General features: G+C 43.9%; 1 protein-coding gene across 1 annotated transcript in view; it reads right to left on the reverse strand.

Annotated features, from left to right (window-relative positions):
- The window catches only part of ANKDD1B (ankyrin repeat and death domain containing 1B), a 77,816-nt gene that overhangs the window by 36,786 nt on the left and 15,231 nt on the right, over positions 1-25,799 (reverse strand). Inside the window, 5 exon segments of the mRNA XM_018053791.1 lie at positions 532-741; positions 11,033-11,152; positions 11,897-11,995; positions 22,895-22,999; positions 23,096-23,194. Of these exon segments, the coding sequence (XP_017909280.1) occupies positions 532-741; positions 11,033-11,152; positions 11,897-11,995; positions 22,895-22,999; positions 23,096-23,194 (633 nt within the window).

Raw genomic sequence — 25,799 nt, forward strand, 5'->3', positions numbered from 1 at the left:
GAGCAAAGAATATTCTCCCAGGAGAAATGAAAGTAGAGTAAAAAATAGCATCTAATTCCAGCACAGATGGCCTTTGTTAATTCTGCCAGGGCCAACTTCAGAAAACCTAAATCAGTACAAATGACTGACTTTCAAAAGAAAAACAAAATCGGTCAGTGAAGGGGGAAAAATAATCCTTCTCCTTCCTATTAACAGCAGCGTCATCATTTTCCCAGACTGATAAATTTAATACAAGAATGGCATCTCCAGACACATGAGAAAGTTTAACTGCGGCAAATATAAATATTTAAAACACAAAGATTTCATTTTGTTCAGGAACTGCAACAACTTTCTAAAATTCAGACCTCAGATTCTGTTTCTCATGATTAAAACTCAGTCTGCAAAAGGAGTTGGTCAGCCCTCCCAGAAAGAATTCCTCCTTTGTGGTCACCTGTTCCTCCCCTCCCTCTCCCAAGCATATCTGCAAGCAGCATCTTACAGCCAAGCCTCACAGAGCTGGGATCAAAGTCCAGGTTATCGCAATAGACTCACTTCCATCTTCTGGTGCAGATCAACATTCTCATTGAGAAGAAACCTGACAAGTAATGCATGGCCATTCCGGGTTACTGTCTGCAAAGCACTGATATTGATCTGTAAGAGACAGGTGGAGAGAGAAGGCAGGGAGGGATTACCATTAGAATCCAGCATGCTTTCTGGTGTTCTTCTCATGGTTATCAATGAATACAATGAAACAGTATGACTCTTTTAAAGAGAAAATCCAATGTGTTTCTGATTATTGGGTGGGGAGTGCTCTTTGCTGCTTCTAGGTGAAGAGTCAGGTCCTAGGCATGCCTCAGGCACATATGAGCTAAAGCCAGGAATACAAAGGGAACTGGGGCCAAGTCTTCTCTCTATATACCCTGCTAGATTATATTCTTTGCAGCCAAAGATGGAGAAGCTCTATACAGTCAACAAAAACAAGACCAGGAGATGACTGTTGTTCAGATCATGAACTCCTTATTACCAAATTCAGACTTAAATTGAAGAAAGTAGGGAAAACTGCTAGACCATTCAGGTATGACCTAAATCAAATCCCTTATGATTATACGGTGGAAGTGAGAAACAGATTTAAGGGCCTAGATCTGATAAAGTGCCTGATGAACTATGGAATGAGGTTCGTGACATTGTACAGGAGACAGGGATCAAGACCATCCCCATGGAAAAGAAATGCAAAAAAGCATAATGGCCATCTGGGGAGGCCTTACAAATAGCTGTGAAAAGAGGAGAAGCGAAAAGCAAAGGAGAAAAGGAAAGATATAAGCATCTGAATGCAGAGTTCCAGAAAATAGCAAGAAGAGATAAGAAAGCCTTCCTTGGTGATCAATGCAAAGAAATAGAGGAAAACAACAGAATGGGAAAGACTAGAGATCTCTTCAAGAAAATTAGAGATACCAAGGGAACATTTCGTGCAAAGATGGGCTCGATAAAGGGCAGAAATGGTATGGACTTAACAGAAGCAGAAGATACTAAGAAGAGGTGGCAAGAATACACAGAAGAACTGTACAAAAAAGATCTTCACGACCCAGATAATCACGATGGTGTGATCACTCATCTAGAGCCAGACATCCTGGAATGTGAAGTCAAGTGGGCCTTAGAAAGCATCACTACGAACAAAGCTAGTGGAGGTATGGAATTCCAGTTGAGCTATTTCAAATTGTGAAAGATGATGCTGTGAAAGTGCTGCACTCAATATGCCAGCAAATTTGGAAAACTCAGCAGTGGCCACAGGACTGGAAAAGGTCAGTTTTCATTCCAATTCCAAAGAAAGGCAATGCCAAAGAATGCTCAAACTACCACAAAATTGCACTCATCTCACATGCTAGTAAAGTAATACTCAAAATTCTCCAAGCTAGGCTTCAGCAATACGTGAACTGTGAACTTCCTGATGTTCAAGCTGGTTTTCGAAAAGGCAGAGGAAACAGAGGTCAAACTGACAACATCTGCTGGATCATGGAAAAAGCAAGAGGTTCCAGAAAAACATCTATTTCTGCTTTATTGACTATGCCAAAGCCTTTGACTGTGTGGATCACAATAAACTGTGGAAAATTCTGAAAGAGATGGGAATACCAGACCACCTGACCTGCCTCTTGAGAAATCTGTGTGCAGGTCAGGAAGCAACAGTTAGAACTGGACGTGAAACAACAGACATGGAACAACAGGTTCCAAATAGGAAAAGGAGTACATCAAGGCTGCATATTGTCACCCTGCTTATTTAACTTATATACACAGTACATCATGAGAAACACTGGACTGGAAGAAACACAAGCTGGAATCCAGATTGCCGGGAGAAATATCAATAACCTCAGATATGCAGATGACACCACCCTTATGGCAGAAAGTGAAGAGGAACTCAAAAGCTTCTTGATGAAAGTGAAAGAGGAGAGTGAAAAAGTTGGCTTAAAGCTCAACATTCAGAAAACGAAGATCATGGCATCCAGTCCCATCACTTCACGGGAAATAGATGGGGAAACAGTGGAAATAGTGCCAGACTTTATTTTGGGGGGCTCCAAAATCACTGCAGATGGTGACTGCAGCCATGAAATTAAAAGCAGCTTACTCCTTGGAAGAAAAGTTATGACCAACCTAGATAGTATATTCAAAAGCAGAGACATTACTTTGCCGACTAAGGTCCGTCTAGTCAAGTCTATGGTTTTTCCAATAGTCACGTATGGATGTGAGAGTTGGACTGCGAAGGAGGCTGAGCGCCAAAGAATTGATGCTTTTGAACTGTGGTGTTGGAGAAGACTCTTGAGAGTCCCTTGGACTGCAAGGAGATCCGACCAGTCCATTCTGAAGGAGATCAGTCCTGGGATTTCTCTGGAAGGACCGATGCTAAAGCTGAAACTCCAGTACTTTGGACACCTCATGCGAAGAGTTGACTCGTTGGAAAAGATTCTGATGCTGGGAGGGATTGGGGGCCGGAGGAGAAGGGGACAACAGAGGATGAGATGGCTGGATGGCATCACGGACTCGATGGACGTGAGTCTGAGTGAACTCCGGGAGTTGGTGATGGACAGTGAGGCCTGGTGTGCTGCGATTCATGGGCTCGCAAAGAGTCAGACACGACTGAGCGACTGAACTGAACTGAACCCTCTCCTTGAGCCAGAAGAAATGAACTTGGTATTGACCCCAAAAATGTCTCAACCTTCTTTCATTCTGTTTACTAGTAACTGTCCCCTTGCAGGTACCACCTCAAAACAGCATGAAAGTGTTAGTGGCTCAGCTGTGTCCAACTCTTTGTGACCCCATGGACTGTGGTTCACCAGACTTTTCTGACCACGGAGTTCTCCAGGCAAGAATACTGGAGTGGGTTGCCATTTCCTCCTCCAGGGAATCTTCCTGACCCAGGGATCAAGCCCATGTGTCTGTCCTGCATCTCCTGCTTTGCAAGGGGCTTCTTTACCACTGGGCCACCTGGGAAGCCCCTCATTATCCCATCCTCCTGCAAAAGTCCTTGTAAGAAGAAAAGCTTAAAGATAATAGTGGTGGTTCTAAGCCCCTGTGCTTTGGGTTGGTTGGTTATAAAGTGATTTGCAAGTGGAACAAATACTCACAGGACTGATACACACTCTGACCAATGGGAATCTAGCTTGAGCTGACACTAAATGCCCAAATGACCTTGAATAAATGGCCTCTCAAGGATGGGCCTCTATGTCCTCCTCTGTGACAATAACAGAACCACCTATGTTATTAGTTTTCTATTGCTGAAAATAACAAATTACCACAAATATGAGTGCCTTAAACAATACAGACGTATTATCTTACAGTTCTAGAGGTCAGAAGTCTGAAATGAGTCTCACTGAGTGAAAAGAAAGGCCTATAGGGAGGCTTTCAGGAGAATCCATTTCTTTGCCTTTTTCAGTCTGCAGAAGCCACACACACCCATCTGCCCCCCTCCTTTACCTTCAAAGTCAGCAATGGGGTGCTCAGTCCATCTGCATCCCTCTGACCTCCCTGCTGGCCTCATTCTTCTGCTTGAAAGGACCCTTGTGATTATATTAGGCTCACCCTGGATAATCTCGTTGTAGGGTCAGATGATGATCAACCTTAATTCCCCTTTGCCCTGTAACTTCACAAACTCACAGGTTCCCGGGATCCTAATGTGGACCTCTTTGGGGGGGCTGTTATTCCAGGAACCACACCATTCTATGTCTTTTCCTCAAACCATCACAGTACTTTGGAAATATATGAGCTAGTAAAGGTGTGCAGTGATCTTCACTATCATCTCAATAAAGCCACAAAAATTTATTGAGCACTTATTATGTATCAGACCCTATATTAAATAGTGCGGGCGTGGATATGATTAGACTGACAATATCTCTGACATTACATTCCAGTAGGGGTGGACAATCAGTTGATTGATATATAGATGGGTAGACTGGTAAATCAGTAAATTAACAGATTTAGAATAAGTCTATCTATTAGATTCTAGATGTTATTAGAAGAATAATGTCAGCTAGTGGTAATGAACATGCTACAGTGAGAAGTGAAATAGTGTGACCGGGTGATTATTTTTCAGTGAGTGATCAAGAAAACCGTCTTGGATAGGGTGACATCTAACCTGAGATCAGAATGGTAGGGAAATGCTCCCTAATGGAAGGATGTGATGTAGAAACAGGTTTGTAAAGAGCCCAAAGCCAGGAACCCAAACTGTTGTAGGGCCCTGTGACATTTTAACCATGAGACACAACAGGCATAGAGTGTATGACCTTCAGACTTTTTAAGCACCAAAGAAATATTTGAAATATTAAAAAAAAAAAAGTTGGTTCCAAAATACCAAAAGAAAACCACAAATTGAAGTGAATAAATATTTAATCAACATAGTCATACTTCATTGATTGTTAAATGAAATATTCATAAAGTATTCAAACACTGTAAACAATTTGTAGGTTAAATTTTTTCACCTTCCTCAAATTTTCAAGTATGAGCAGAGTTCTAAGAAATCAATCATAAATTCAGTTCAGTTCAATTGCTCAGCCGTGGCCAACTCTTTGTGACCCCAGGAATCACAGCACGCCAGGCCTTCCTGTCCATCACCAACTCCCAGAGTTCACCCAAACCCATGTGCATCAAGTCGGTGATGTCATCCAGCCATCTCATCCTCTGTTGTCCCCTTCTCCCACCTTCAATCTTTCCCACCACCAGGATCTTTTCCAATGAGTCAGCTCTTCGCGTGGGGTGGCCAAAGTATAAGAGTTTCCACTTCAGCATTAGTCCTTCCAATGAACACCCAGGACTAATCTCCTTTAGGATGGACTGGTTGGCTCTCCTTGCAGTCCAAGGGACTCTCAAGAGTCTTCTCCAACACCACAGTTCAAAAGCATCAATTCTTCAGTGCTCAGCTTTCTTTATAGTCCATATCGCACATTCATACATGACCACTGGAAAGATCATAGCCTTGACTAGACCGACCTTTGTTGGCAAAGTAATGTCTCTGCTTTTGAATATGCTATCTAGGTTGGTCATAACTTTCCTTCCAAGGAATAAACGTCCTTTAATTTCATGCCTGCAGTCACCATCTGCAGTGATTTTGGAGCCCAAAAAATAAAGTCTGACACTGTTTCCACTGTTTCCCCACCTATTTCCCATGAAGTGATGGGACCAAATGCCATGATCTTCGTTTTCTGAATGTTGAGCTTTAAGCCAACTTTTTCACTCTCCTCTTTCACTTTCATCAAGAGGCTTTTTAGCTCCTCTTCACTTTCTGCCATAAGGGTGGTGTCATCTGCATATCTGAGGTTATTGATATTTCTCCCGGCAATCTGGATTCCAGCTTGTGCCTCTTCCAGCCCAGCGTTTCTCATAATGGACACTGCATATAAGTTAAATAAGCAGGGTGACAATATACAGCCTTGACGTACTCCTTTTCCTATTTGGAACCAGTCTGTTGTTCCATGTCCAGTTCTAACTGTTGCTTCCTGACCTGTACACAGGTTTCTCAGGAGGCAGGTCAGGTGGTCTGGTATTCCCATCTCTTTCAGAATTTTCCAGTTTATTGTGATCCACACAGTTAAAGGCTTTGGCATAGTCAATAAAGCAGAAATAGATGTTTTTCTGGAACGCTATTGCTTTTTCCATGATCCAGCGGATATTGGCAATTTGATCTCTGGTTCCTCTGCCTTTTCTAAAACCAGCTTGAACATCTGGAAGTCCACTGTTCATGTATTGCTGAAGCCTGGCTTGGAGAATTTTGAGCATTACTTTGCTAGTGTGTGAGATGAGTGCAATTGTGCAGTAGTTTGACCATTTTTTGGCATTGCCTCTCTTTGGGATTGGAATGAAAACTGACCTTTTCCAGTCCTGTGGCCACTGCTGAGTTTTCCAAATTTGCTGGCATATTGAGTGCAGCACTTTCACAGCATCATCTTTCACAATTTGAAATAGCTCAACTGGAATTCCATCACCTCCACTAGCTTTGTTCGTAGTACTGCTTTCTAAGGTCCACTTGACTTCACATTCCAGGATGTCTGGCTCTAGATGAGTGATCACACCATCGTGATTATCTGGGTCATGAAGATCTTTTTTGTACAGCTCTTCTGTGTATTCTTGCCACTTCTTCTTAATATCTTCTGCTCTGTTAGGTCCATACCATTTCTGCCCTTTATCGAGCCCATCTTTGCACGAAATGTTCCCTTGGTATCTCTAATTTTCTTGAAGGGACCTCTAGTCTTTCCCATTCTGTTGTTTTCCTCTATTTCTTTGCATTGATCGCCGAGGAAGGCTTTCTTATCTCTTCTTGCTATTTTTTGGAACTCTGCATTCAGATGCTTATATCTTTCCTTTTCTCCTTTGCTTTTCACTTCTCTTCTTTTCACAGCTATTTGTAAGGCCTCCCCAGATGGCCATTATGCTTTTTTGCATTTCTTTTCCATGGGGATGGTCTTGATCCCTGTCTCCTGTACAATGTCATGAACCTCCATCCCCAGTAGTTCGTCAGGCACTCTATCTATCAGATCTAGTCCCTTAAATCTATTTCTCACTTATACTGTATAATCATAAGAAATTTTATTTAGGTCATACCTGAATGGTCTAGCGGTTTTCCCTACTTTCTTCAATTTAAGTCTGAATTTGGCGATAAGGAGTTCATGATCTGAGCCAGTCAGCTCCTGGTCTTGTTTTTGCTGACTGTAGAGAGCTTCTCCATCTTTGGCTACAAAGAATATAATCAATCTGATTTCGGTGTTGACCATTGGTGATGTCCATGTGTAGAGTCTTCTCTTGTGTTCTTGGAAGAGGGTGTTTGCTATGACCAGTGCGTTCTCTTGGCAAAACTCTATTAGCCTTTGCCCTGCTTCATTCTGCATTCCAAGGCCAAATTTGCCTGTTACTCCAGGTGTTTCTTGACTTCTTACTTTGCATTCCAGTCCCCTATAATGGAAAGGACATCCTTTTGGGGTGTTAGTTCCAAAACGTCTTGTAGGTCTTCATAGAACTGTTGAAGTTCAGCTTCCTCAGTGTTACTGGTTGGGGCATAGACTTCGATTACTGTGATATTGAATGGTTTGCCTTGGACATGAAGAGAGATCATCCTGTCGTTTTTGAGATTGCATCCAAGTACTGCATTTCAGACTCTTTTGTTGACCATGATGGCTACTCCATTTCTTCTAAGGAAGTCCTGCCCACAGTAGTAGATATAATGGTCATATGAGTTAAATTCACCCATTCCAGTCCATTTTAGTTCGCTGATTCCTAGAATGTCGACATTCACTCTTGAACTCCTATTTGACCACTTCCAATTGGCCTTGATTCATGGACCTGACATTCCAGGTTCCCATGCAATATTGCTCTCTACAGCATCGGACCTTGCTTCTATCACCAGTCACATCCACAACTGGGTATTGATTTTGCTTTGGCTCCATCCCTTCAGTCTTTCTGGAGTTATTTCTCCACTGATCTCCAGTAGCATATTGGGCACCTACCGACCTGGGGAGTTCCTCTTTCAGTATCTTATCATTTTGCCTTTTCATACTGTTCATGGGGTTCTCAAGGCAAGAATACTTAAGTGGTTTGCCATTCCCTTCTCCAGTGGACCACATTCTCAGACCTCTCCACCTTGACCCTCCCATCTTGGATGGTCCTACACAGCATGGCTTAGTTTCATTGAGTTAGACAAGGCTGTGGTCTGTGTGATTAGATTGACTGGTTTTCTGTGATTATGGTTTCAGTGTGTCTGCCCTCTGATGGCTCTCGCAACACCTACCATCTTACTTGGGTTTCTCTTACCTTGGGCATGGGGTATCTCTTCACAGCTGCTCCAGCAAAGCACAGCCGCTGCTCCTTACCTTGGAAGAGGGGTATCTCCTCGCAGCCGCCCCTCCTGACCTTCAACGTGGAGTAGCTCCTCTCGGCCCTCCTGCGCCCATGCAGCCACTGCTCCTTGGACATGGGGTAGCTCTTCCTGGCCACCGCCCCTGACCTTGAGTGACAGGTAGCTCCTCTCAGCCAACTTCTGTGAGGTTGTGGCAGCTGGCACACTTAAATCTTTGATCCAATTTTCTGTAGAGGGGTGGAGCTGTGTTGCCTCCCTGTTATTTACCTGGGGCCAAACTATGGTGGAAGTAATGAAGATAATGGTGACCTCCTTCATAAGATCCCCTGCATGTATGGCTACACTCACTGCCCCCAATCCTGCAGCAGGCCGCCACCGACCCATGCCTCTGCTGGAGACTCCTGGACACTCCCGGGCAAGTCTGGGTCAGTCCTGAATGCCTTACTTCCATAAAAAAGAAAAAGTGAACAAAACCTAAATGGCCAGGAGCTAAAGAAGGGTTAAAGGCATTTTGGGAAGAACCTAAGAATATGCACGCACAGGAACACAAAGAAAACTCGAAGGAAAACATCAGATGTTTATAAGATAATCCTTTCAGTGTAGAGAAAATATGAAAATTGCTACTTATGTTTCTTTTTATCTCAATCTTTAAAATGTATATTTCTGACATATGTTTTATAATATATTGATTTAATGATAAATACCCTGTGATAAGGCACATGCTGACATTTTCTTCTCTGATATGAGTTTGCTACCCAGAATGTTTGGAAAACACCACACTCAAGCCTAGTCCCATGAGTCACTCCATCGTCTGGCAAGGGCCTATGTCCGAAAACGGAGGCAGCCCAGGACCGTATGTACGTTATGGGCTTCATCCAAAGGATTAACAGTATCACTAGATACTTTGTGCAAATAAAATCTATCACAGTCTACAATTACAGTTTGTTAGACTTAAAGACTTTTCTTCAATATGCCCTGACTCAAAAATAGCTAAAAGGTGGATTAAATCCAGGTGGTAAATCCACATTCCAGTGGTAAAGTATTAGAACAGAAAAGGGCCAGCATGACTAAGACTTTAAATCCTATGATAGGACTGGATCTCTATATTTGTGAAGGCCAATCAGGGCTAAGATTTTTGCTCGGTGAATCTAGTTCTCCTTGAGTTTCTCAAGGATTATTCATAACTTTTATTCAAGAAGATCACACTCCTAGGATCTTCATAAAGTTAAACCACTTCAATCTGATCATCACTACCATGAAGTCCGAGGACTCCACTCACCTGGGTCTCCCAACAGCCAGCTCCAAAGGCGTGGACCCAGAGGTTAAGAAGTGACCTCCCAGAGCAGATGACTCACGGGTCTGCCTCCGCAGCCACAGCCTCTCCGCTGAACTCCAGGCCTGCCGTCCATCTCCCCGCTCCCCTCAGCTGAGTAAACCCCTTCCACAGTCTCAGGGAGAACCCGCCCACTCCTGATGACTGAGGCGCTCACCCTCCTCCCCTCCTCTCACCCTCCACAGCTCAGGGATGGGCACCCCACCGTCCTGGGGGTCCAAGCCAGGGAGCTGGGGGGCAAAGTCTCCCCTCTCCCTAGCCCCTGCTCACAAGTCCTGTGACCTCTCCCTCCTCCTCCCACCTCATCTTGTTTGCTGCCCCTGAGAGCCTGGGTGGCAGGTCCCCAGTAGCCCTTGCTCCTGTCATCTCCTGTCACCTGAAGGGACACCCCACCTCCAGCTTTCCAGGCACCAGTCCTCCCTTCCAAGCGCGGTGTCAGTGTCCTGCCTCCGCCCACGATGGCTCCCACCGCTGCGCCGCCAGAAACCCTCCGGGGGCTCTGCTTCTGGGAAGCGCGGCCTTTCATTTCGGTGCTGTCCTTCCCAGTCCTCCCCGTGCTTCTTCATGCCTCAGTTCCCTTACTCGGGCTCGGTCTGAAAGTCTACCCTGTGCCCCCCAGTCTCCTGGTACCAGGGTTCACTAGAATGCCCGACCCACATCATATATCACCTCGTCTGTGAGGTCTGTGTGTTCTGAAACAGCTCTTCCTTTGTGTTCCCACAGCACACTGCGTGTACATCTATTAGTGCATTCAACCCAATATAATATGTATTGTATGCCCTTCTTGCCCTGTAGGCTTCCAGAATAAGAAAACACTCTACCTAGCGGGGTTCAGTCATGGTTCCGTCACTAAGTCACGTCTGACTCTTTGGGACCCCAAGCACGGTAGCTCGCCAGGCTCCTCTGTCCTCCACCATCTCCCAGAGCTTACTCAAATTCAGGTCCATTGAGTCAGTGATGCTCTCTGCCTCATACTCTAACCATCATCCAGAGCACACATTAAATATTTTTTGGTGAATAAGTGAATGGATTAACAAATGAACCGCTGTGAGTTACTTTAAAGGAAAAGGGAGGAATCTTTCAGCATCACCTTTTACACCCTGTGGGCTTCCCTGTGGCTCAGCTGGTAAAGAACCTGCCTTCAATGCAGGGGACCTGGGTTCAATCCCTGAGTTGGGAAGATTCCCTGGAGAAGGCAAAGGCTACCCACTCCAGGATTCTGGCCTGGAGAATTCCATGGACTGTGTAGTCCATGGAGTCACAAAGAGTTGGACACGACTGAGTGACTGGCTCTTCACTTTGCACCCTGTGGCACAAACACTTTCGTTTGCCCCTACTCCTTTCTTGAAAGTCGTTCTTCCCACTCTTCCACTTCTGCGCCGCATGCTCACCTTGTATGAGCCCCTGCACACACCTCCTTGATCTCTGCATTCCTGGCGGCTGGGTGAGCAGCACTGAATCGCAGGGCTGTGACCACGCTTCGCCTTGAGGTGCAGGGCAGCACTCCCCTCCTGCAACAGAGACACACCTCAGGAGAGCTTCCCAGGAACATGCCCCGCCCATGGGCAGGGCTGCAGAGTGGCTTCCAGGGGCGGGGGCCACACTGGATAAAGCTGTGGCTCCAGTACTGGCCATGTTTTCCACAGTTTTAAGTGAAAGTCATACTTTTAAAGTTTTAAATTGAAAATACATAGCTGTTTGAATGAGAAGGGAACAAACCATCCATGTTTTTTTTTTACCTTCGCTGCTAATCTGCTGGTAAAAGGTGGAATAATGCAAGTAATTGTATATAACTCTTGGGAAGGCAAACTGTGGCAAGATTTCCGGGAGGTAGTTTTAGCAATATTATACCGAAAGATTTTACAATGTGCAGCACTCTTTGACCCACACTTTCACATCTAGGAATTTCTCCTTTAAAAAAAGCATCAAAGACGTGCACAAGGACATGGATGTCCATTCGGTGTTCCCTTTCCTGGTCAGATGGGGCTGAGTCCCCAGAAGATCTCATGTGAAGAAAAGAGCAACTGGAGCTGACAGTAGAAAATTCCATGAGGCCCTTTGATTTCAGACATTTGTGGAGCAAAACTGGTGATTTGGACAGTCCACTGAAAAAGTGGGTTGGTTTCATTGGGATATCCCATGATCTTTCCGACTGTAGTAACAAGTGAAGAACTCAACTGCTCACCAAAATGTCATTGCCAAATCTATGCTTCCCTTTCTCTAGTCGTTGGTGAAAAAATAAAATTGCATCTCACCTTGTCCTTTTCTGTAGTATGCAGATTAAGGAAGATAAGTTTTTCTATCATTTCGACGTGGACCCTCTCTGCCGCCAAAAGAAATGGTTTTCTTCCCTTCTGAAAATCAGTCACAAACTCCAGTATTATCACACACTTATTGAACACACAAGACAACTGGCCAAGTGGAGCATTTTGAGGAGGGCAAGGAGGCCAAGGAGGTGATTCTGGTCACGGCATTCTGGGTTTCTTCTTAGGGGGAGGTCATAACAACCTCTCTCACTTCAAACCAGATCCAGTTCTGAGTTTTCGCCCCAAACTTCATCAGCACAGAATCATTTTCATGGGGGCAGAGAGTTACGTTTAGACTTGGTCTTTCCAAAGCGTCTAGGGAGGCCCCACCTCACAGCCAGACTATCTTCCCTTTCAAACGGAACATTTTAACCAACTTTCTGCATTTATGGAACAGGTCTTTCACTCAGCTATTTATTGAGAAGCTGATTTTGTACCAGACCTCATCTGAGTCACTTGCATATCACTCAGTAAGCTTTGACTTACTGATAAAAATGCTTAAAGCAGAAAATCTCCAGGGTTTAATATTTACATGACTCATTGAGACATGAAAGAAAGAAAGTGAAGTCGCTCAGTCATGTCTGACTCTTTGTGACCCCATGGACTATAGCCTACCAGATCCATGGAATTTTCCAGGCAAGAATAGTGGAGTGGGTTGCCACTTCCTTCTCCAGGAGATCTTCCCGACCCAGGGATTGAACCCAGGTCTTCTGCATTGTAGACAGACACTTTACCACCTGAGCCACCGGGGAAGTCTTGACATGATAAGTCTTGTCTTGAGACATGACATTGTATCAACTGCTTCTTTTCAGGCCTTCCCTGCTTGTTAATGGGGCTTCGCTGGTGGCTCAGATGCTTGCTCGTATACGTATCTTTGACATTCACTAAGGATCAACAGGAAAACTCTTGAGAACAGGTCTGTATGATGTGGGATGGAGAAATTAGGAATTATCCAGAAAATACAGCTTAAGCTGTATGAGAGATGTTTAGGTGCAATTTGTTAGGGAGGAGAGTTCAAGGGTAGAGTCTTCTGATTATGGTAATTTCTCCAACTTTTCACATTGCAAAGGAAGACTGCATTTTTCGATAGCCAAAATGTCACTTGGCATCGAAACAACAGTGAAACACCTATAGGAAAACTCAGTTTTCTAACCTGAGATATTTAAAAGCAGGAAAAGAAGTTGGGGTGGCCAACTTGGTGGGGAGCAGAAATATTTTCATCAACTAAAGAAAACATTCACAAATTGGCCTGCTATGTTGTCAACCAAAAGCTCAGCAAGATGTTTGAAATGTTAAAAGCAAGACACAAGACTCTTTATAAGTTCCCTGAATCTGAGATTTGTTATCTGACCTCCTGCTAATGTAAGATAATAAAAAGTAATGGTCACTGTTTGCTTGAGATAATAGCTCATGATTTTCCAACAACTTAATGAAAAAGGAAGGAAAAGTGCTAAAATAATAAATGGCTTCCAAAAAAGTACGTATGGATCAGTCCTATGGGACTCTATACATGCCGGAGTAACACACGGGCACCAAAAATTCACTTTATTTATATTTCTGAGCCAGATATGTTGCCAATTAGACCTATATCTCTAGCCCTTCAAAGTCTGAAATCCTGTCCTCATTGAATCACCAAGAAAGGACAAAGCGAAAAGACAAGAGACTGCTTGGGGCCCTCTTTTGCTGGTTGTCAGATTAGATCCCTAACTGGAGATAAAGCTCTAGTCTTGAACCACAAACTGCTGTTTAGTCGCTAAGTCATGGTCAACTCTGTTTGAGCCCATGGACTGTAGCCCACCAGGCTCTTCTATCCATGGGATTTCCCAGGCAATTACTGGAATAGGTTGCCATTTTCTTCTCCAGGGGATCTTCCCCACCCAGGGATCATCTCCTTCATCTCCTACTTGGCAGGTGGATTCTTTACCACTGAGCCACCTGGGAAGCCCCATGGGCCATCAGCAGCTTTTGGGAAATGACAGAATGATTGTGTCGGCTTATACAAATACCTGCAAACAGTGCCAACAAAGGTCCATATAAACCAACCACAAAAAGAAAGATGAGAAACGCTGATTATATGCTAGATGAAAACATTTAGTCACACATTCTTACAAATGAGTCACTCATTTATTCAACAACTATTAACAATTATTAAGCATATATATATATATATATCAGATATTGTGCTAAGCAAAAGTGGCCAAGATAAAAAAACCAAACACCCTATCCTCAGGAAGCTCAGACTCCTTTAAGGAAGAGGAGCATATATGCAAGTGGTTGTAATGAAATGCAATAACCAACTTGGTGATATGTGGGGGTACGTAACTCAGTTTGAGTTTGTGCCTGTGGCTGGGGAGGCAGGTGATAAGAAATGAGGGCTAATGCCCTGGAACAGAAGAAAAGAAGTCACTGCGCTCAAGGATGTCCAGAGTATGGCCTCTCCTCTGGCACTCACAACTCATCTGTAGTTCCTCCAAGTCCAGATGCAGCTTACCGATCAGGAGTCATTTTTATCATAAGCGATGCTGCTTAGTAAGAGTTCATATTGTACTTTTGTCTTGTTTGTAGTGACACAGAGCCAGAAAGTTAACTAAGGTTTAAATTCTCATGCAGAAAGGAAAGGCGATTTGTTAGCCCTTTATGCACAAAGGGCATGAATAACACATGATGGTGTTGTCTGTGAGTGGACATTTGCTGTTGTGTCTTTGCTTTTCCTTGGCAGAACCGCTCCCCTGCCCCTCTCCCTGCCAACACACACACACGACCATTCATTCAGTCCATTTACTGCTGTCAACGGCCAGGCTTTACCTGCCACGATCGTATCACCCATGGTCACAGGAATTGGTGCAGGATTGGACACATGTTTCAGGCAGGGCCAAACAGAATTACTGTGATTTATATATGAGTATTTGATGAGGGAGAAATTTTCTTTCTTATGAATCAAAATCCATAACACTATTCATAAGAATTTAAACTTGAGGCTGCTAGCAGCCATCCTTCTCACTATGTGGAGAGTATGCTTATCAGTAATGCCAACAGAGGGACTTCCCTTGTGGTCCAGTGGCTAAGACTCCATGCTCCCCGTGCAGGGAGCCTGGGTTCCATCCCTGGACAGGGAACTAGACCCCACATACCGCAACTAGGAGTTCACATGCTGCAAGTAAAGATCTCACATACTGCAAATAAGACCCGGCACAGCCAAATAAACAAATTTTTTTAAATGCCAACAGAGACAGCCAAGAGTTGGGCGGGATGCCTGCAGCCAGTGAGATACACACTCAAACTCTTTAGTTAGGAGTTCATAAACTACCTTTAAGGTTTATTCCAGGTTAAACTGGATTTTTGTCACTCATTAACAGAAAGAATTCTCACTAAAACATATTTAGCAATCTGGGGAAAAACACTGCTGGAAATATTAAGAGTCTGTTCAACCTTAAAATGGCCTTCCTCTTTTATCCTTGGTTGCTACAAAGTCTTGCATTTCTGCATGGTTAAACAAAGTGACAGAGGACCCACCCACAGAGAAAGTTTAGTCTGATAAGAAGTGGGAGGTTATCAAAGATAATATATTTTTCCTCCCTAACAAAACAGCCATTGCTTTGAACTTCGGATGCTCTTTAAAAAATATCATCAAAAAAAAAAAAAAGTGAAAGCCAAATTACACAAAATAAGGACATTTAAAGTAGTCTGTATCTTATAAACATATAAAAAGGTAGCATAAAGACCAGCTGACAGTAAAATGAGATACAAATCTTTTCTCCCATCGCTAGTACATATTATAAGCAAAAGAAGAAGTTTAAAAACGTGAGTTTTAATACAGTTTATTGTGTCTACTTTCATTTTTTAACCACCCAACCCTGTTAAATTATGTTCAAGTGAGCCTCTATCCAGTGCAGCAGTCTCGAAGAACAGAGACTGTCCTCACTGTAAGGCAGGGAGATTTTCCCGCCTGGAGGACTGTGGAGCCTGGTGTCAGCGCCTCAGGCTTCAGACCCCAGACAACCACAACTCAGTATCCTAAATCCCTTTCTTAATTAGCAAAAATAAGAAAGGTTCAGAATTTCTGTTCCTCTTTTTTCCCCTGTATTAGCTAAATGTGTACTTAACCTAATATGTCTTAATTCAATGCATTTAAATTGTTTGCACATGAATAAGTCTGATGAGTTGCAGTTATTCACTAAAATTATTTTTCATTTTTAAGTTTCAGTTCAGTTCAGTTCAGTTGCTCAGCCATGTCCGACTCTTTGCAACCCCATGAATTGCAGCACACCAGGCCTCTCTGTCCATTACCACCTCCCGGGGTTCACCCAAACTCATGTCCATCGAGTCGGTGATGCCATCCAGCCATCTCATCCTCGGTCGTCCCCTTCTCCTCCTGCCCCCAATCCCTCCCAGCATCAGAGTCTTTTCCAATGAGTCAACTCTTTGAATTAGGTGGCCAAAGTATTGGAGTTTCAGCTTTAGCATCATTCCTTCCAAAGAACATCCAGGACTGATTTCCTTTAGAATGGACTGGTTGGATCTCCTTGCAGTCCAAGGGACTCTCAAGAGTCTTCTCCAACCACAGTTCAAACACATCAATTCTTCGGCGCTCAGCCTTCTTCACAGTCCAACTCTCACATCCATACGTGACTATTGGAAAAACCATAGCCTTGACTAGACGGACCTTAGTCGGCAAAGTAATGTCTCTGCTTTTGAAAATACTATCTAGGTTGGTCATAACTTTTCTTCCAAGGAGTAAGCATCTTTTAATTTCATGGCTGCAGTCACCATCTGCAGTGATTTTGGAGTCCCCCCCCAAAAATCTGACACTGTTTCTACTGTTTCCCCATCTATTTGCCATGAAGTGATGGGACCAGCTGCCATGATCTTCGTTTTCTGAATGTTGAGCTTTAAGCCAACTTTGTCACTCTCCTCTTTCACTTTCATCAAGAGGCTTTTTAGCTCCTCTTCACTTTCTGCCATAAGGGTGGTGTCATCTGCATATCTGAGGTTATTGATATTTCTCCCGGCAATCTTGATTCCAGCTTGTGCTTCTTCCAGCCCAGCATTTCTCATGATGTACTCTGCATACAAGTTAAATGAGCAGGGTGACAATATACAGTCTTGACGTACTCCTTTTCCTATTTGGAACCAGTCTGTTGTTCCATGTCCAGTTCTAACTGTTGTTTCCTGACCTGCATATAGGTTTCTGAAGAGGCTGGTCAGGTGATCTGGTATTGAAATAAGGAAAACAAACATACGCTTTCACATTAATCACTTGTGATTAGAAAAGCTGGGTTTAGAAAAGGCAGAGGAACCAGAGATCAAATTGCCAACATCCACTGTATCATCGAAAAAGCAAGAGAGTTCCACAAAAACATCTACTTCTGCCTTATTGACTATGCCAAAGCCTTTGACTGTGTGGATCACAACAAACTGTGGAAAAATTCGTCAAGAGATGCAAAACCAGACCACCTTACCTGCCTCCTGAGAAATCTGTATGCAGGTCAAGAAGCACCAGTTAGACATGGAGCAACAGACTGGTTCCAAAACGGGAAAGGAGTAGGTCAAGGCTGTATGTTATCACCCTGCTTATTTAACTTATATGCAGAGTACATCATGAGAAATGCTGGGCTGGAAGAAGCACAAGCTGGAATCCAGATTGCTGGGAGAAATATCAATAACCTCAGATATGCAGATTACACCATAATTATGGCAGAAAGTGAAGAATTAAAGAGCCTCTTGATGAAAGTGAAAGAGGAGAGTCTAAAAGTTGGCTTAAAACAACATTCAGAAAACTAAGATCATGGCATCTGGTCCCATCACTTCAGAGCAAATATATGGGGAAGCAGTCCAAGAATTTTGCTGGGGGGCGGGGGGGGGGGGCTCCAAAATCACTCCAGATGGTGACTGCAGACATGAAGTTAAAAGACGCTCGTTCCTTGGAAGAAAAGATATAACCAACCGAGACAACATATTACAAAGCAGAGATACTAACCTTGCAACAAAAGTCCATCTAGTCAAACATATGCTTTTCCCAAAATCATGTATAGATGTGAGAATTGCACTGTATAAGAAAGCTAAGCACTGAAAATTGATGCTTTTCAACTAATGTGTTGGGAAAGGATCTTGAGAGTCTCTTAATAAGAAAATCTAACCAGTCCATCTTAAAGAAAAACAGTCCTAAATTTTCATCGGAAGAGTGAAACTGAAATTCTAATAATTTGGCTACTTGATGGGAAGAACTGACGCATCGACAAAACTGACTAAAGATAACACACATACATTTCTACTTTAATCAATTGGGGATTATACCTTAATTCCCGCCAGACCAACAGAAAAAAAAAAACACCTCTACAAACGAATAACTCAGTCACCACTGAATCTTTGCAACCCCCTGAACTGTAACCTACCGGGATTTTCCCACGGGATTTTCCAGACGATAATACTACCGTGAGTTAAAAGAAACTTTCCCCACCTAAAGCTCAAACCCAGATCTCAACCACCATTGTACTCAAACACTGCAAGTCTTTCATTAACCAGTATCAGTAGCCTTGCCGAAACAAGGCCTCAAAAAATTAGTTTAAGACTCAGAGTTGTTCCTCTCCACGGAAATCTTTAGTAAAAGGCGAAAGATTTATACGATCTGAAGAGAAACCAGAGTATACCCTACAGCCGCCTAAGTCACACCTCGGGTAACAGGAACTCCTACATCAGTGAGAGTGACTAGCTAACACCGAGAGCCAGTGCCTGAGCAAAAATTTCTAGATTACTCTGTAAACAAGGGTCTAATTTCAGAACACACAGGTAAAAGAAAATTTGAAGTTTTATAATTTTAAACTTGTACGGTGTGCAGAGCCCGGTGGGTATGCAAATAAGGCAAGTGGGCGGCCTTTCCGCCCGGGAAAGCTGTCTTCACGCAGCGCGCCTGTGTCGGCACTAGGGGGCGAAGCGGCGGGCGGGCTGGCATCGACACGCCGCACCGAGCGGAGACCCGGGTTTCAGAGGTTTTGTGTACGTGTATGTCCGAGTTTGATTTCTGTCACAGACTTTGCGGTTAAATTGAAAAAGAAAAAAAATAGCAAGGGGTTGGCACCAAGTTCATGAGCGCGGTTCCTCCCTTCGGTGGATTGAGGGTTTTCAAAGTTTGACAATTTCCTTTTTCTTGAACTGCGTGCTGGGCGCAAAGGTGTTTTGTCTGTACCGTGCATGTCCAAGGTGTACACTCTGGAAGATTCTGCCTTTTGAGAAAAAATCATAGCCGTGTCCTGTTTAAAATTGGAGCTTTGGATGTTCCCAGGGGGTCCAGTGGTTTGGCTCTAGCTTTCACTCCCTGCTGGTTCCTTTCCTGGAAGGGCGACTAAGATCCCTCAAACTGCGCAGGCCAAACAAAAAAAACGGCGCGGGAGCCTGGTGGGCTGCCGTCCGTGGGGTCGCACAGAGTCAGACACGACTGAAGCGACTTAGCAGCAGCAGGGTTATTTTGAGTAAAAGTGTCACACACAGCCATTAATTGGGCACCCAAAGCCCAACCTGACCATCCCTTCCCACGGACCCCAGAGAGGGTGTCCTGGAGGGCCTCCCAGGACAGGAGGCCGGTGGAGACCAGCAGGAAGAGCCCCGGTGCCTCCTGGGCGTATCTTCCTCATGAAATTTCCCTTCACCCTGCGACGAGGAATTCACAGCTGAATTCAGCTAAAGGGGAAAACGGTGGGTCCCTACATAACTGGATTTTGAGAGAGAAAAAGAACACTCAGCAAAAAGTGCTGGAAGAGCAGTGCGTTGCTTCTGAAGTCATGGAACTGCAGTGAAAGGGAGCCGCTGGGTCAGTTCTCCCCAGAGACAGGCAGCAGGTATGATGAAATCTAAGGCTGTGACTGTGGACCGCAGGTCCACAGAGGAAGCTGTCTTCTCACACCCTCATGCTCATTATCTCCAGCCTTCTGAACAAGGATAAGATTTTTGCATTTGGACCTCTAGAGATTTCCTTTAAAGATTCCTTTAAACCAATGAAATTTCCTATTTACGCAGCTGAAACCAACCTAATGTTGTACCACCAGACTTTGTAAATATCCAAAGATACATGAGTGGCCTCTGAGGCTGTTCCCTTTAGTGTCCCTCCCTCTCCAAACTTTTGGTCTGAGTACTTATTTTTGATCACTAGGTGGAAGTTAACATATAGAGTCAAAATATCTAGACTACTTAACCCTTAACTTCTCCTGGCTGCTCTCATCTCTCTCCTCTGGAGGGGCCACATATTTTTTAGAGCTACAGAGCTGGGAGTAACCTCAACATATTTCCCAGTGCCCCTCATCTCTACCGTCCTACCCAATCTCTTCTGGGCCTACTGAAATCCATTTGATTAATAAAAACCTCCTCCCTGTTCGGCTTTCCCTGTGAGCTTGTGGAGTTCCCTCCAAGGCTAATGAGAAGGACTAGTAACTCTGGGCAAGTGAACAGGCTCTCAGTCACTTTCTGTGGATAAGAAAGTGGGCAAGAAAGGCCACTGTGAAGGTGGAGCAGGCTTTTCCATTCAGTGCATTTCATGAGCTCCACAGTACCTTTAAGCTAGTGCACATGTGGTACCAACAATGAATGAGCGGACCCTGAGCTCTGGATCCCGGTTCCCACTGGCTTTGGCTAATATCCTTGACTCCACTCACAGATCTCCGGCAAAGGACAGACCGTCTCTCCCATGGATGAATCCGGGTTTCTTTAGGAATGGGACTCAGAGACTCCTTTCCCTAGATGACCCAGGGGTCTCAGGATTTGCTCGTTCTGCATATGGTTCTCATTGCAGCTTCGTTTTAGGATCTCTCAGCTGAACACCTGGCTCTTCACAGTTAGGGTTCCTCAGTCTTTTCCCCAACAAATGGTCAGACTTGGAGGGAGAGGAGTGGGACAGGGAAACTCAGCCAGCTGAAGAGATAACAGACAGGAAGGCCAGCAGAAGCTGCAGAAGTGGGGAAGGCGCCCCGTAAACCTGCTTTGGTCGTCGAGCCCCCTCAGCCTGTCTGATCCTCCTCACACACAGCTGTCTCCCATGAAAGCATCCAGAGCCCACTGAAAAGGAAGACAGTCCTGTGTCTCATACAAAACAGGCTATGAACACACATCTGCTGCCTTGAATTGAATGGTATTCAGTCGTAGGGCACACTCCCAGGTAGCATGGATCAAACTGGAGTGTCTGACTTCTTCATCCTGACGTTAAATTTTGTTTGATGATGGTTGTCAGCCTGAGGAAACCAGACAGCATTTCACCCTATAATAATTGTTACAACAGCTCCCATTAAGTGAGCACTGACCTTGTGCCAGGCTCTTTGCTAAGTGCTCTGTAGTTATTAGCTCATTTGAGCATCCTGGCAATGGCTGCTTTGATGTTGCTACATGGGAATGGCTTAGGGTTGGTGTATGATTGCAAAGGGGTGGGAGAATGGCTTGCCATTTTGCTCACAGGCAGAGGTACCTGTACATAAGATTGAGGAAGTATGAAAATCATTTACATCAAAGAATGGAGATATTGCTGATAAAAAGAGACGTCGAGGTCAAAACATCCCTCAAAATCATGCCTTGGTGCTACCATGACAGAGGTTTTATTCTTCCCATTGCACAGAGGCAAACACTGAAGACTTCAGCTGTTGGAGGACTTGCTAAACCAACATATTTAAATACATGCCCAGACCTCAGCCCAAGTCTGTCTGCCTCCAAGCTATAAAATGTATAGTTGCTCAGTCGTACTTAGAAGAAGTGAAAGAAATTTATAGACTTCATTTGTCAAAAGTTTTTTTGTGATTATTTTTAAGATTGAGGTAAAAAAATGTGAAAGTTTTAAAAGAGATGAAATAAAATGAACATTCCTGATTAACTTCTAGAGAGTCTTCAATGGAGAATGAAGTTCAACAGGCACAGTGAAGAGGAGGTCCCATTTGAAATCCAAATGCCAACCCCACAGAGGATACTGCCTTGTGAAAAGAGCCTAGAAAGGGCTACTCCCTAGCGCATGGGCAATGCCCACGGTCCTCCGAGAAGGGGGACAGTACAGTGTATTGACTGGAGTCACCAGATCTGAATTCAAACCTGGCTCTGTCACCTTCCAGTTTGGGACCTCAGACCAGGTACTCAGTGTCTCTGAGCCTCGACTTCCTCAAATATAAATAAAAATATTTCTTCTCTATAGGATTACTATGGGGATTAACAGTTTAAGTCACTCAGCGATGATTTGTTAAGCATCCCTATGTGCCAAGCTCTAGAGCTCTCACTGAAATAATGTGTGGACACAGCTTTCCTCTGGGCCCAGCACACTGACAAACATTCAGTAAGTGGTGCGTAGTTGCTTCAGTCATGCCCAACTCTGCGACCCCACGGACTGTGTGCAGCCCACCAGGCTCCTCTGTCCATGGGGATTCTCCAGCAAGAATACTGGAGTGGGCTGCCATGCCCTGTCTAGGGGATCTTCCCGACCCAGGGATCAAACCCCCGCATCTCTTGTGTCTCCTGCATTGTAGGCCGGTTCTTTACCGCTAGAGCACTGTAGCTGTGAATATTATTATTATATTATAATTATTATTATTATTATTATTATTCTGAAAAGAAGAAAATAGAGACAAGTATGGTGCAAGTGCCGTGTACTCCATGGCCCATCGCAGCACTCTCCTGGGTCAAGTGCATTCCCAAGAGGCCAGGCCTCCAGAGTAAGATGCGGACGCCCACACAGGGTGGATCCTGCCCAGCCCGTGGCCAGGATGAGGGAGTAGAGACTGCTCCTTCATTGCCTCCTGCCTTGCCCACATGCAGGGGCCGAGGCCACCGCCAGCACCGATAACTACCTTCTGCTCCGTGGTCTGCCAGAGTGCAGGAGGAGTCAGCTGCAGGGCCGGTCCGTCTGTGCCGGCCGCTCTGGCAGTTCCAGCAGGGACAGGAAGACAGTGCGATTCAGTGGGGTTTATTTGAGACCCACAGCTAGCACACCTCATCAGGCTGGCCCAGGTCGTGCGGGTACCCATCTTGAGTGAGGTGGTCCACGATGCACACGCTATTGCTCTGAGCGGCAGAGTGGGCGGCATCCATGCCATCCTAAGAGGGCCGGGGGAGGGGCGGCCATTCTCTGCAGCCTTCCCCCTCCTGCGCTGTGAGAGAGGGCGTGGGTCCCGGGGCGATCCACATACCTGCCTGCCTCTCGGCTCTCTGGTCCGCTCCAGCTCGAGTCAACATGAGCACGCTCTCGAGACTTCCAGACCAGGCTGCAAGGTGAAGTACTGTCAAGCCATGCTTCCTGAAGAAAAGAGAGGAAAGGAGCCCATCACTTGAGTGAGCCACCACACTATCTCAACCAGCAAAAGCCAGGTGAACACCTAACTGCTGAAGATAGGAAATGAGAGGGTTCAGTATCCAGCAAAAGTGATATTTCAATTCTATGGGGAAAATGAACACATTTAAAAGTAATACAGGTACAAGTGACTCATCATCTGGAAAAAAAACAAAATTAAATCCTGTATCATATCATACATACAAAAACAGCAGACAAACAATAAACATACTAGAAGAAAATTCAGATGATAATGTATAGTGTTTTGATTCAAAAGTTATAAAAGGAACAGGTTGATAAGCAAAGTCAGTAAACAAATGATAGATTTTTAAAATGTAGCTTAATGTGGATAGTTACTTTCTGTAATATATGAAGTATCCTTGCAAATCAACAAGGACCAAAAAAGGTACTCTATTAAGATATTAGTGGAAATGAAAGCGTTTCAGTTTAAACAATCTGGCAATATCTATTACAATTTTAAATACAACCAGCAATCCCACTCCTGGGACTCTATCCAGTGAAAATAAAGTTCTGGACCTAATGTTATCTAAACAAGGTTATTAATTGCAACCCTTAAAACTGACAACAAGGTAAGTAAATGTCCATCTATATGGGAATACTGAAGAATCAGAGAACAGTCACACCACATCATGTAGGCATTAAAAGTAATTAATTAGGGCTATAACAATTGGAGAGATTTCCACTAGGTGGCTAGTAAATGTGGGAAATAAGATGCAGAGAAAATATAATACAATCCCATTTTGTATGAAACAATTAATGACCAAAAACACTCGCATGTGTTTATGTATGTATCTATATCTACTGTAGGTGGGTAAGCAGGTGGAAGATAGCAATGTGGATATGATTATATGAGCAAGAGGAAAGTACAGAAATAAACACACAGGGCCTACATTACTAAATGTAGTTACTGGAGAAGAGGAAGCTACGCCAAAAAAGGAAACCCAGAGAAGACTGATGTCATAAAAAGAATCTACTTATGTATAAATTATTTAAAATACATTCTTTATATAAAACCATGTAAGTGTGTGTATGCACATACATGTGCATAAGAGAGGCTGAGATTCTGCTCAAGACCTACTGACCCGCAGTGATGCTGGGACACTCAGACTTGTACACCAGATGAGCAGGCAGACAAGCGTGAAAGGAACTAGCTAGCAGTTAGCATGGTTATCTCAGGAGGAGGGAATGAAGGGCTGTGACTTGGGGAAAATTGAGACCTGAGCCCCAGGCCCCAAGTTTAAGAAGTCTACAGAGCAGGCATTACGAACATCATCTGTAGACTCAAACAAACTGACCTCAGACTCTGTCTCTACCACTTCCAAGGTTGCAGTCTTGCTCAGCTTAGCTAACCCTAAGCCTCAGGATCCTTACCTGTAAGTTCATGTGTCTGCTTTTCTATTTCCTTTTACCCCTGTCAAAAAATCTATGAATAAGGTCTAAGGATCTTATAATGTGGTGACTCTAGTTGATAAGACTTTTATACAAGTGACATTTGCTAAGTGCATAGAATTTACATGTTCTCACCAAAAAAAAGAAATGAGATGATGAGTGGGTTAAGTAACTAGATGAGAGGAATCTTTTCACAATGTATACACACACTGAATTGTCACTATGTACATTTTAAATGTATTACAATTTCATTTTTCAACTATACCTCAACAAAGCTGAAAAAAAAACTTAAATAAATCTCTTTTAAAATGAAGGCAAACAACAATAAAAACAAGAAAACCCAAAGGGTTTATAGGGGAAATGAGACAGGTACCCAACACTCACAAACTCTGTCATTGATACATTTTCATTTTTTAAAAATACAGGCTCCTGCTCTGGACTGAATGTCTGTGTCCCTCAATAACTCATACGTTAAGTCTAATCCCCAATATGATGGATTTGAAAATCATGCCTTCGGGAGCTAATTAGATCAGGATAGTGGAACCCTGATGAACGGGATTAGTGGCCTTATAAACAGACACAGAGCTTGACTCCTCACTCTGCTCTCCACTGAGTGAATAAAACCAGAAGTGGCTCTCACGAGACATTGGAAGTGCTACCATCTTGATCTTGGACTCTGCAGTTTCCAGATCTGTGAGAAATAAATGTTTGTTGTGGAAACCACCCAGCCTATGGTATATTTCTTACATCAGACCCTAATAAAAACAGTTTAACAATTGTACATTAAATGGTTAAGTACGTAATCCAATAAACATGGTAGTACATATTAAAAATATCAACTATAATGCCTGTAAATGTGCTGTCCAAAAGGTAAGCTTTCTCAAAACATCTTATTTGCCTCTTGAGATCAATTGTATATGTAAACCTGGAGCACAGTTTGATAAACATATAGCACACAAATCAATAAACAAGGAATGAGGTTCTGTAGGGGCCTTCCATTCTGAAGTATATAAGCTTTTTAGCAGTAATTTGGGCTGCCACTGAAACTGCATTAACGTCTTCTCTTATTCTCAGTAAAGTTCAGGTATGCTGCTACTGCTACTGCTAAGTCGCTTCAGTCGTGTCCGACTCTGTGCGACCCCATAGATAGAAGCCCAC

Source organism: Capra hircus, chromosome 10, assembly GCF_001704415.2.
Source record: "Capra hircus breed San Clemente chromosome 10, ASM170441v1, whole genome shotgun sequence".
In the NCBI taxonomy this organism is placed as follows: domain Eukaryota; kingdom Metazoa; phylum Chordata; class Mammalia; order Artiodactyla; family Bovidae; genus Capra; species Capra hircus.